Raw genomic sequence first — 12,824 nt, 5'->3', positions numbered from 1 at the left:
GCCAAAAATAATGATAAACTCAAATACATGATCTCTATTTGGGAGAACACACAAAAATTATCCCAATGTTGACCTAGATAATATTCCTGGGACCCTGGAAAATGAACTCTAAATCACAACTATTAATGTTTGGAATTGGTTATGAAAAGCACATATTTTCTAAGAGAGGGTATATGACCTAAATGTTACCAAGCCTTGAGTCCAAGATCAATTTCATCAATGGCCTTACAAAAAGCTACCCTTCAGAAATGTATAAAAATAAAATTTCTAGGGGCGCCTGGGTGGCGCAGTCGGTTAAGCGTCCGACTTCAGCCAGGTCACGATCTCGCGGTCCGTGAGTTCGAGCCCCGCGTCAGGCTCTGGGCTGATGGCTCGGAGCCTGGAGCCTGTTTCCGATTCTGTGTCTCCCTCTCTCTCTGCCCCTCCCCCGTTCATGCTCTGTCTCTCTCTGTCCCAAAAATAAATAAAAAATGTTGAAAAAAAAAATTAAAAAAAAAATAAAATAAAATTTCTATTAACACAAAAATAGAAACCACGTACAGAAAATTGATTTTCCAGACATACAGCAATAGCATGCAGTCATTGTTGTGGGCTCATCATAGTTATTAAATACTTAACATGTATCAAGCCCTTTATATAAGTATTCATTTTAATTTTTTGAACTCCATAAGATAGGTATTAGTATTGCTATTTTACAGATAACTTAGCTGATAGCTCAAGGAGATAATGTGACTTACTCAAACTTAAGCTAACAAATGTTAGAGCTAGAATGTGAACCCAAGTCTTAATGCCTCCAAATCTATTTTCATTTCTTAATGTAATGCTGATGTTTCCAATTAAATAAGTGAACTCGTATATGTCAGGCAGCTGTAAGAATTATTGAACATCTTACAAATGCACCATCAACAGGAAAGCCACTTGAAGTGGGTTTACGTTTGTGATGGTAGATTTACACTTCCCTCAAGTCTCAAGAGTTCCCTCACATCTTTCTTCTGATACAGGATACATGTCTTGGAATCAAGAGCTGGTGTTTTGCCTTGAAATGAGCACCAATGCCCGGTCCAACTGCTTTGGCCTCATGATCATCAAGTTCTAACCAGCAAAGCTCACCAAATTTAGTTAGGAATCAAAGGCACATTAGTCTTACCATTCTTTCAGGACCCTTTTAAAGCTGGTTTTATCGTATCTGGATGAGCTACATCTTCACTTGCCAGTTATTATGTGAACATCTCTTTGCTTTAACAAGCCTAGTCTCCTCAATCCTCCACAAACTCTCCATTTTATCGTCCCTTTCATGACTTTACACATGTTAATAGTTCTGCTTAGCACATCTTCTTTGTCTCCTCTGCCCACTGGAAACCTGCCCAATCTCCAAGGCCTGGATAAAGAGCTCCCCCCACAAGGGAGTCAACCCTGATCCCTCACTGATAACTCACATTTTGAACTATGTTTAAATATGGTTTGTATATTCCTGACTTGCTTTCATAATATGTAATGATCATTTGAGATGCATAATTTCAGTTTACTTTTTAAGGCTAAAGCCTAAGCTCTAAAGGTAAGAACGATTTGGTCTAATATTTCACATTCTTCTGGAAATATGGAAGTTGTGCTTGTTCATCAGTTGACTATGTCAGTCTCTTCTGGGAAACAGGTACAAACAGTGATGGGGACTTGATCTTTATGCCATTCTGCCTGACTCATATATTCAGGGATGGGAGCAAATAATGAGATCAGACCTCAGTGAATGACTTTTTCATGACAATTTCCCATGTTCCACACAATGCAATAGAAAAAGTGCAGATTTTAAAATGAGACTGTCCATCTTTAAATACTATCTCAGCTGATTAAATAAAAGTGGATTCTAGGTCCTTTTCCCTACATAAATTTTATATAATACTACATTCTTCACAACGTTGTTAAGATTAGAAATAATAATGTATATAAAAACATCTGGAACACAATTAACTATTAATAAATCATATCTTGTATTACTTCTACAAGACAAATAGCTCAAGGCACCCTGTCTCCCAAAATGGTCTTCTTAGCCACTAATATTTTCTTTTTTTGTCTTGACCACATAATTTTGTCCAATATTTAATAATAAATCATGAACTAATGGAGCTTAGAATTTCTTCTCAGGAATCTTGATACTGGTGCTAAAAACCATGAGCCCTAATTAATAAGAATCATTGTTGAAATCTAGGTATTTCATTGATGCATCTATTAATACTACAACATGTAATAAATATTGCCTCAAAAGCAAAACCATAAAAACCTCCAAGATACTATGTATCTTTTTTTAAGTTTATTTATTTTGAGAGAGACAGAGTGCAAGCAAGGGAGGGGCAGAAAGAGGGGGGACAGAGAATCTGAAGCAAGGTCTGCTCTGACAGCGCAGAGGCCGATGCGGGGCTCGAACTCATGAAATATGAGATCATGATTTGAGCCAAAGTCAGATGCTTAACCTGAGCCACTGAGGTGTCCCAATACTATGTGTCTTTATTAGAAGTATTAATTTGTACTTTTATTTTGACTAACGATAAGAACATATATAGTTTTATATGTTTTCAAGGACTTTGATTTATGACATAAATAATGGTTCCTACATCCTCACTGTTTGACTTGTCTGACTTAGATAATTGTCTAATTTATCTTATTACTGATTATTTTTATGATAGAATTTTTACCATTCTCTTTACCCCCAAAGAAAAACAGAGAGAGAGAGAGAGAGAGAGAGAGAGAGAGAGAGAGAAGTGCCTTACTGCTGTTTCCCCATTCAGTTTTAAGCTGAATATTTTACATGACCTGTCTAATGCACATATTTTGGTACATTTTTGTAGTTGATAATGTACCTTGTGAATTAAATCAAAAGGTAACTAGACACGTACCATATATGAAAAAAAACAAAAGGTGAGTCAAACTAAAATTGATCAACGGTGTTGAAGAAATGTTGAGACCCAGTGTAGTACTGGTGTTATCTAGGTCCCAGGCAGTCCTAGGATAGTATAAGGGCAGTTGAAGAAAGAAGCAATTTATGCTCACTGAGCACTTATTCTATGCCAATGTTGGTATTGACGGTAATCCATGAAACTGGTACCGGCATTTCTCTCCTTGACTTCATAAAGAAACAGAAGTTATCCAGTGCCGCAGTTATAGTGAGTAGGATATATGAATCCAACCTGTCATTCAATTTGACTATAGTATATATAGCTTGGATCTGCATTCACAAGAAAAGTTGCATGGTTTTCGATATAATAGAAAAAAGTACTCACACAATTTCTTCTGTCTCCTAGAAATATACTCAATGAAAATATATACTGCCACCCACTTATTCTGGAATTGTCCATTTAGCATGTTGAAATAAACATCTACCTGCAGAGTGACCACCTGGTAATTTTACTAAATTACTAAGACAGTAAAGTCAAATATTATTTAAGACTCTGAGCTTAGTTATTTATTTATAGAATGTCATTTGAATGAATAAGTATATATATATATATATATATATATATATATAGTGTAGTAGTAAAATGAAAATCTGTTTACTTCATAAGTGAATGACCCAACATTACTTGAACATAAAATTTTTGGGGTTTTTTCCCCCTCCAGTAGTTGTGTACACACACTTTCACCAAAATCTATTCTAGTTCTTATAGAATTTTAAAGATAAGCATTTCAGTTTGGATGGGTGGGTTATGCCATCAACCAATAAAATTAAATATTATCTGAGGGCTAATATAGAAAGTTAAATCTCTTGGCCACATTTGAAGCATGTATTGGATGATCTGGTTAATAACCATGTCAATACAAGAAAACCAACTTGAACACTTTAGGCAAAATCATCCAAATGAAAGGGTTTGACTTTATTCAAATCATGTTTGTATCAAGGAAACTGTCCACAAAAAGGTGACTGATGCAATTATTATCAATTATCCCCTAATATTCCTATGCCAAAGTCTTCAAGATAGTTATACTCTCGGATCAGGGCCAAAATCCTGAGACATAATTTGTCACAGGCCCTAGATAAAAATTTAAGCACATGTCACTTTATAAGGATGAAATATAGACTAAAGCAAAATACTTCATCAGATAATGACAAAAGTCACCATTTTTCTTCTATTATACCATTATCAATCAATACCAGAAATAGACATTTTATTTATGTTTCATTTGACACATAGTATGGTTCCTTGAATAATAACTACACTTCCTAGTAGTTTGACTTATCCAACTTCTTTAATTGCCAATATCTAATGGCCCTAACCCCAGTAGATAAAAGTGGCACTTGACAATAATCGTATACATCAAATAAGGAAGAGATTCTTTGCCTGGGCTTTACAGAGTCCATGAATGGGCTTCACTACATCCAAAACTTAATCAAAATTGATCTACATGTTCAAACAATACTATTTATATGTGGAGCAATGCCAGTGAGATTACACCCTAAATTTATAATGGTGGCTAATTTTGATGAGTTGAAAGAGAATATCAGCTTTGATTCTTTTTTTAACCCTTTGATATGAGAATATGTATGAATTACTTGTGTAATTAAAATTAATTCCAAAGTTGGTTTTAAATGTATATTTGTAATTTTTATGAAGGTGGGGCAGAGCTTTCATCTCATGCTCGGATATACAAATCTCTTATGTTATATATTTTGAAGCTGGAGAAAATTGATACATTATCTGATTAGAGACACATTAGCTTCAAATTTTGTGCATTTGAAGTAACTTCAAATGTTTCAGATTTATTTCTCCTTATTGTTTTATTTTTCCTTAAATGAATTGGACAGATTTAAAAACTAAAAATAACACTTTGAGGCAGATATCATTTTATATATAGCACCTCCCTTACATTGCTAATGTAGGATTAATTTCAACACAAACTTCCAACTGGCTGAGTTGTTGCAATGGTAAATCAGGAGTCCACATAACAGGTGGCCTTGATTATGCTATAAATTTCACCCACCTAAAGTATCAGATTTATTATCTGGAGAAAGTTATAATATACAAATCAAGTATTGTCCAGAAAAATAAGCAAAGTCATTCAAAATTTAATTATTTTAAGGTAAAAATTTTTTTGAATATTTAAAAGACTGTGGGCTACACAAGGCTTAGAAAAGTTTCTTTTAATACTTTTGATTTATAGAATGAGTATTAGATATAGATGGATGGAATTTAGCATGCTATATCTCAAATACAACTTAGCACTAGATGTTGTTCTGGACACAACCATCTGAATCTCTGCATTTTCAAGTGCCAACCTAGAGCAGCAAAATAAAATTCTCTTGGAACCATGAATCTGTGTAGTACTAAATACAGTCCATTTCCATTACAGATTCATTATTGATGGGGAAATGTAACTATCATACAGCAACTTGGAAACATAGCCCTGTCTATTGAACTCTGTCAATAAATTTTACACGTCAATTATATTTCACATGACTGTCTTTTCCAAAGCAGTTTACTCAAGAGTTCATTCATAGTTATCTAGCAGTAATGTCTCCTTTCAACAAGGTTACTATATCAGCTATAACAGATGAACGAGAAGAAGCAAAAATCCTATAAGGGATTTATAACTTTCTTTCTGTATGAAATTATAGCGAAATAATTTTTCTTCCTGCTTATTGGCCACATCTTTAAACCGATAACAGGAACCTGATCACCCTTTGCTTCATTATAAAACAGTGACTAGAAATATAAGCATCCATCCCCTGGGTTTCTAAGACTTTTATTTTACTATTTAATTTTTAAATCACATTTTGAAAAATTTGCATATTTGGGTTCAAAGATCAAAATAGTTGCCTGAATTCTTAGTGTACTTGACTAGATAAAAAGCTTATGTCAGAGTCCATATATAAAAAAATAATTCCTTCACAGTACAGTTTTATTTCTATTGATTTCTAAAATTTAATTCAGACATCTTGTAATAATGACAATAATGTATTGAAAAAAACTTCATGGCACCAATCAAAGCACACTCTGATTATAGACTGTGGTTATTGTGACAGGTTAATTATTGTAAAATCCCAGCTAGTGTTTATAACTAACACATATTTTTAATGCATAAAATACCAAAGAGATTAATAATTTTTTTAATCTAGTTTTTCTCTGGTTCTCCTTGAATCTCTTTGGGAAGTATGAATTGGTATTATTATTAATTATTATTATTAAAAATATGAGGCAATAAGTCTATTGCCTTAGACTGGCACACAGCCTCGCATGGTCTGGCCCCAACCACTCTTTCCATCCTTATCTTCGTTTCACACATAAGCCCCAGAAAAATAGAAGAGGCTATTCTTTCTGGAACATAACACATCCCATCCCAGTTTGTGCCTTCGTCCATGCTGTCTGAAAGGCTTTGCTTTCTTATGCCCTTCTGCCAGTTTGTGCACCCGGTATTAGTGGCTTGCATTTATTCAGTGCTCACTACACACCATATATTTACTAAGAGCATTATTTCATTTATGCCTTTTAACAGCCCTGTTTTACAAAATATGAGAACTGTGGATGTTATCTCGATAATAAATGACAGATCCGCACCCAGGCAGACTTTGGAGTCCACTCTGTGATGCATTACTTAACACTGTGATACATAAATTACAAGTCCCAATAAGCTTCCAAGATCAAGAGAAAAGTAATTGTCATCCCATGGATATTTCACTGACCACCCCATACTCTCACCCTTATATCTGCCCCTATATCTCTCTGAGGTCAAACTTTAATTTCTCACCATTGATAAAGTTAGTGATATACTCATCTTGTCTGCTTTACTAGTTATTCTGACTTATCTTAATAATCTTTGTATTAAATAGTAAAATGCACATGGTTAGCCCTCTATAAATACTGGTTATATGAATTCATCATTGACAGAAATAAGAGATAATTGAGATTATATCACAAATGACCTCTGAAAAACAATTTAAAAAATCAATTTAGGAAGTCTATAATTTAACAAATAATGATCAAAACTGAGTATTTCTTCAAAGGTTTGATTTTTTAACTTGAGTTTATAAAAGTGATCCCAAAAGGGACTTATTGGGGCATCCCTGTTTCAATCCATTCATTCAATCACATGTATTTTTTAAAAATTTTATTGAATCAGACAATAGAATGTAGAACTGTTGTTTGAGCACCCTAGGTGAATTTTGGTTACTCTAAAGAGCCAGTTAAAGATGGAAATAATTCTTTATGATGACTATATGTATATTATATATAAATAATTATTTTATTCGCTTTTTACTGGGCAGATTCAAAACTTTCATTTTTGGTAACAAATACATATGTTGGCTCATTTAGATAATGGTACGTTGTCTGGGAAGAGAAAAAAATAATCTATTTTCCTTATGTGATGCCAAGCAAAGGTAACCATTCTTTTAATTCTTAAAGATAAAGTGGATGCTTTAATTCTACTTAGAGACAACCTATGTTTATTCATCCAATTTCTCAAAATTAAGAGGGGAAGTGATTTGAAGAGTATTTGAGGATTCTCCTTCATAAGTCATCAAAAGGTCACATTTTGCCCCATTTTTTTTAAATGTTGATATTATATTCAATTTTGATAGTTGTCTGATAGAAGTTTTAAAGTCTGGCTAATTCTGTTTAAATAGTGATAACTACAACTCTCAAAATAATCACTATTACATATAAGATGTAAAGTTCTCAAATTTAAGATTTGCCTTTTAGCCTTTCATACTTAAGTTTAAAATGTATATGGATAAAATTTACATAATAAAGAAAAAAGTAATTATTTGGAGATGATAGTAACTTACTGAATTCAGAACAAGGATTTTTGGAAACATTCAGTGGTAGAATTGAGTACCATTTTTACTTTTCCTTTTAACTTCTGCAGTTTAAAAACATTTGCTTCACTTTGAAAAATTAAAAAATAAAAACTAATTTTCCACAGCACAATTGTACTAGTTTTAGGAATGCTGGAAGATCTCTCAAATCTGAATTACTTTGAAACGATTTTTCTTAAACAAATAGTCTTTTTTCTTCTTCATTGACTTAAAACAAAAATACTCAAGCCATGATTGTTAATTACACCTACTGATCATCAGTGACAGAACAACATCCTATTACATTCTCTTGAAAACTGGAATCAAGCTAGAAACCAAGAAGGATATAGCGTCTATATACTCAAAGGAGAAGAAAAAAAATGATTTTTCACAATCAGGGCCACACTAGGAATAGTGCTGAGTTATTTTATTGGTCTTTGGTGGAAGGGAAGACTCTCTAAAGCTTTCCTGGAGATTCCACCCACAGTAAACAAGAAGGTCATTGGGTCTGACATCTGACCTAGAGGAAATTATGACATTCTCTCTGAGCATTAGGTACTCTTTAAGCCGAGTTATTCTCCAATTAGAATGTAGTTACATATCCTACCATTTATTGTTTAACTTATTGCCTGGAACTTACAGACGAGTTTTTAGATGTGAAGTATCAGAAAGCTAGCAAAGAAAAATTAAGAGCAGTGTTTTCTGGGATAAAATATTCCTTTTACACGCATACCACATTTCTCTTTCTGTTTTATCAGTGTTGTCTTTAGTCGGACACTGTTGCCCAGAAATACATGCATCAATCTACCCTTGCTTGTTCCTGATACAAGAAATGATGTAACGCTTTCATTTTGATATTCCTTGTAAAAGAAACAGTCTAAGTGAGTCTGCCCTTGACAGGTGTGACTCCCTAATCAGCACTATTAGGCAGCCTTTTGCAGATTCAGCCAGGGGAAACTACTGAACCCCCCTAACCACCACCACCACTTTAAACAAAGCCACTTAATTTGGTCTTAAGCAACGTGAGGGGGAAAAAGCCAATTAGTAAATAAAGGGGCAAACATAAAGAGGAATAATCTGCCAACAAGAACCTACATGCAAGCCAGAGATTTATGATTTTCTTCCCCAGGGAGGGAGTGACTAACGCACGCACACTGACCATCACCGTAAAGAGGTAAAGAGAGAGTGAAATGGCTCAACGTACACACACCCCGCTCCATACCGGGGACGAGTCTCCGAGCTGCGGCTTGTGCTCTCGGAGGGCCAGGCTGAAGCTGACCGCCCCCACGGCCACGCTGGACACCCCCAGCCCTATCTCCAGCACAGAGAGCACCAAGAGGCTCCCAATAATCTGGCCGCTGGTGCACATCCTTCCTCGGTCATCATTCCTTCCAGATCAGAGAGGGAAACCAACCATCCACCTTCTTTCTTCCACTATCCTCCTTACCCCTTCCGCCCCCTACCAGACCCCAAAACTTTTCTTTCTTCACCAGCGAAGCATTCTCCACAAGGACTAGATTTCCAGAACGGGAGACCCTCTCTCCTGACCGGGCCAGAGGCAAGAGTCGCTCCGCCCCCTGGCACGTTCTGACAGCGATCGTCGGATTTTCCTGGGTTCGGTGGTCGGGGTCAGGAGAGGAGAGTGTACCCGCAGAAGGGCTTTCAGGAAGGAGCCAGAAACCTGGCGGAGCCAGGAGTAAGGAGCCCTGCTCGAGAGGCGCTGTCCAGAGTTCTGCCGCGTCCCAAGTCTCCGCAGGAAACCTGCTTCCTTCGTAGCCTCCCAGACCCTTCAGGCTTCCCTTTCTTTCCTTGCCAAGGAGATGAGCCTTGCTTCCCAGAGATCCAAAGCGGAACTGTTCAGAGCTTCTCTCTCCCTCTCGCTCTCGTCTCCTCTCCTTTGTTTTCGTGGTAACACAAAGTGCTTCTGCGAGTCCCTCGGTCCCCAGGCTGAGCGGGCGGATATATTCAGCACCACGCTCCTCGTAGTTGCTGTGTCGCCAGAAAAAGCGACCTTGTCTGATGGCCTTTTTCCGTCTGGGTTTCTTCTCCCTCCTCGTCGTCCTCTTCCTCCCCCTGCCTCTTGCTCTGATTCTCTTTCATTTCAGTGACCTCATTGGGATTTGAGAGGTTGATGGAGGAGGGAAAAGCCTGATCTATTTGTGGGTCTAGAACCAATACTCTTGGCTGGCTCCTGATCGGCCCCCCCTGGGGACCCTAACCACAATGATCCTCGCGATCCCTGCCTTCGCATCTCCCCTGCTTGCTCCCTTCTGGGTTTGTATCCAGATGGAAGGGGAGGGATGCCTACGTCAACGCGGAGCTCATTCTGTGTAAAACTTTCTTTTGCGTATACACGGGGTAGGGTGGGGGCACAGTGGGCAAAGAAATAGAAAGACAGAGAGAGAGCCGAAGGGATGGAGAAAGGCCAGACTCCTAAATTCACTAGGACCCCTATGGACTTTCACCCAGGAATTCCACACTCCAAAGAGCTAGACTCAAGCCTGCTCATAGGGAGCGTCAAGTCTCCTTTGTTTCCACAAGTCCCTTGCGTGTTGGTGGCGGAGGTGTGGAGACGCAATGGGCCGAACACACTTTAGTGGGGATGTTGGTGGTCCTTCTTCTTCAGCAGACCCTCGCTCTTATCCAGTAGCACTGCTACCCGTTTGGGATGCATCGCCAGATTTGAGCATGACTAGGACCCTGTGTTCACACTGAAATGCAAGACATGTGTACATTTAAGGATTACGTTGGAAAGGGCATTATTAAAAACAAAAATCTGGCTCTTTGAACAACTGACAGTTGTCAGAGTCATCAGGGCAGGAGCCAACCCTAGCTTAGGTGTTTTTGTGTTATAATCTGATGCACATGGTGTTCTAGAAGTATGGAAATCGCTGTGTCTGTTTCCCATTTTCATATCTCTGATTTTACTTCACGAAAAATCACAAGGCATCTCATCAGGGAGACTCAGGAAACAGGGAGATGAGAAGCTGTTTTTGGGGTGTGGGCCATCTTTCTCAAAAACTGAGTTTCACAGTTGGAGATAGATTGGAGGAAAATAAAAGAAAGGAGAGGGGCTTCTGGGTGACTCAGTCTGTTAAGCATCAGACTTTGGCTCAGGTCATGATCTCAGAGTTCCTGGGCCCAAACTCCATGTCGGGCTCTGTGCTGACAGGTCAGAGCCTGGAGCCTGCTTCAAAATCTGTGTCTCCCTCTCTCTTTGCCTCTCTCCCACTTGCATTCTGTCTCTCAAAAATAAATAAGCATTAAAAAATTAAAAAAAAAAAAAAAAAGAGGAGGATTGAGTGAGGATATACTAGACCAAACCAGGGCATCTTGTCCTCTGCATACATGCAGACTAATGCAATGTAGGCATCTCTCTGATTAGAAGTTTCTTTTTTTAAAGCCCTAATGCTGAGATCACTAAAGCTGAGTGATACATATTGTATAGCCTAAGTGTCAATTTCAGTTTTCTCTTAAATTTGATTTGGGGCTTATTTAATCGTTTAAACTAAACTATTAAATTATCAAATGATTATAATTTACTTTCTTTATGATGTGTTTATATTCTACATTTAAAAAGAATTGAGTCCTCTCACCTTAAAAAATATAAAAGCAGGAAGGAAGAATTATAAGTTATTAGGCCTTTAATAGTCCTCAGTTATTGTGATATTTGGAAAACAACTCAAACATTTATGTTGATTAATTAGTGAATTCATTTTCCACGTCTTGAAAACTCAGTCCACCAAACAGCCAGTTGTTAGAATCCTTCAAGTATTTTTTGGTTTTAATGAGGCACAGTTTATTTTATTTAAATCTTATAGAAATCATCTAAATGATCCAATTTATATGTATAAATAATGAAGTATCTAGGTTGCCTAGCTTTGGTTTGTCTTTAGTCACTCCTTTTCTTTTCTTTCTTTCTTTTTTTTTTTTTTTAATTCTTCCCGCATTTGAAAGAGAATAACAAACTAGAGTAACTGTTCAAATAGATTGGTCAATGCAGACATAAAGGAAGGAGTGTGACTTAAGGAAGGGAAATTAATTTTGTAGAGGACATACAAGTAGTGTTAACAATAGATAGATTTCAGAAAGAGAAAGAAATAAGTAAATCATATATTATGGTTGTATTATTTCTGAATGCGATGCCTAGAAATATGTTCACTTAAATGCCCCCACAGCTTAATCATATGCCTGAATATAATCAATCTTGATTGATCCTAGATAACTGGTGCATAACTCATAACTTTTAAAAAGCAAATGTATACAGAAGAAATTAAATCTATCTTCACTTATCAGTGACTACCAATGAATTACACTTACTTATACAGAAATATTTAGAGGAATAAAATAAAACCAATAATTATACATAGAGGAAATTATGTTTTATGTTTAAAAACATGAGAATCAATGCTGTTAGAACTTTCAAAAGAATGCTGCCTGTTCTGGGAGCAAAGTAATTTTACATGCCCCTTTAAATGATGTAAAGTTCCCCCAAAGTAAACAAAAGGACCACTAAAATTTATTCTTAATCATAGAAATCATAACAAAAATGGATTCAAATTGGCATCTTTTATGTCTCAAAACTGGTTTTTAGAGAAAGAATTATAGGATGAAACTACAAATCAAATTAAAACTAAACACATACATAAATAAATAAAGTGCATTACTATCCAAATACCAGTGGCTCTACAGTTAGAGGGTTTAATTTTTAAATCATGGACAACAAAGGAGCTATTCATGAGATCCAGTGATACATGGCTCAATACTTGTACATCTTTAACAAGAGTCATAGTATAAAAAAATCTCAAGTTTGCCACCTGCTGGTTTATAAATGACACAATGAATATGAGTGTATAGGTAACCTGAAATAATTCATATTAAACTTACCGGCTAATCAGAAAAAATCCTTCATAACTGATTTCTTTAAGGACCTAAGTTCTGCCAATAAGCATTTAAGAGTTCTGGGATACTCATGCACCCATCTTCCCAAATAAGACTCATAGAAATTTTAAAATATGGACAAAGGAAAATCCAAAAGTTGTTA

At 36.3% G+C, this 12,824-nt stretch overlaps 1 protein-coding gene across 6 annotated transcripts in view; it reads right to left on the bottom strand.

Moving 5' to 3' along the window:
- Positions 1 to 9,364, bottom strand: part of TMEM196 (transmembrane protein 196) — a 53,300-nt gene extending 43,936 nt beyond the window's left edge. For 2 of the 6 annotated variants that reach the window (XM_058724869.1, XM_058724872.1), the window contains exon 1: positions 8,985 to 9,153. In XM_058724869.1, the coding sequence (XP_058580852.1) occupies positions 8,985 to 9,149 (165 nt within the window). In that variant the 5' untranslated portion in view covers positions 9,150 to 9,153. Of the gene's footprint in view, positions 1 to 8,984; positions 9,154 to 9,227 lie in introns of those variants that run through there. The other 4 variants (XM_058724870.1, XM_058724873.1, XM_058724874.1 and 1 more) reach the window with 3 other exon arrangements.
- Between the last annotated feature and the right edge of the window lie 3,460 nt (positions 9,365 to 12,824).

This window comes from Neofelis nebulosa, chromosome 4 (genome assembly GCF_028018385.1).
Source record: "Neofelis nebulosa isolate mNeoNeb1 chromosome 4, mNeoNeb1.pri, whole genome shotgun sequence".
Classification (NCBI taxonomy): domain Eukaryota; kingdom Metazoa; phylum Chordata; class Mammalia; order Carnivora; family Felidae; genus Neofelis; species Neofelis nebulosa.
The sequence above is the reverse complement of the archived record's forward strand: the minus strand, read 5'-3'. Positions and strand labels throughout refer to the sequence as shown.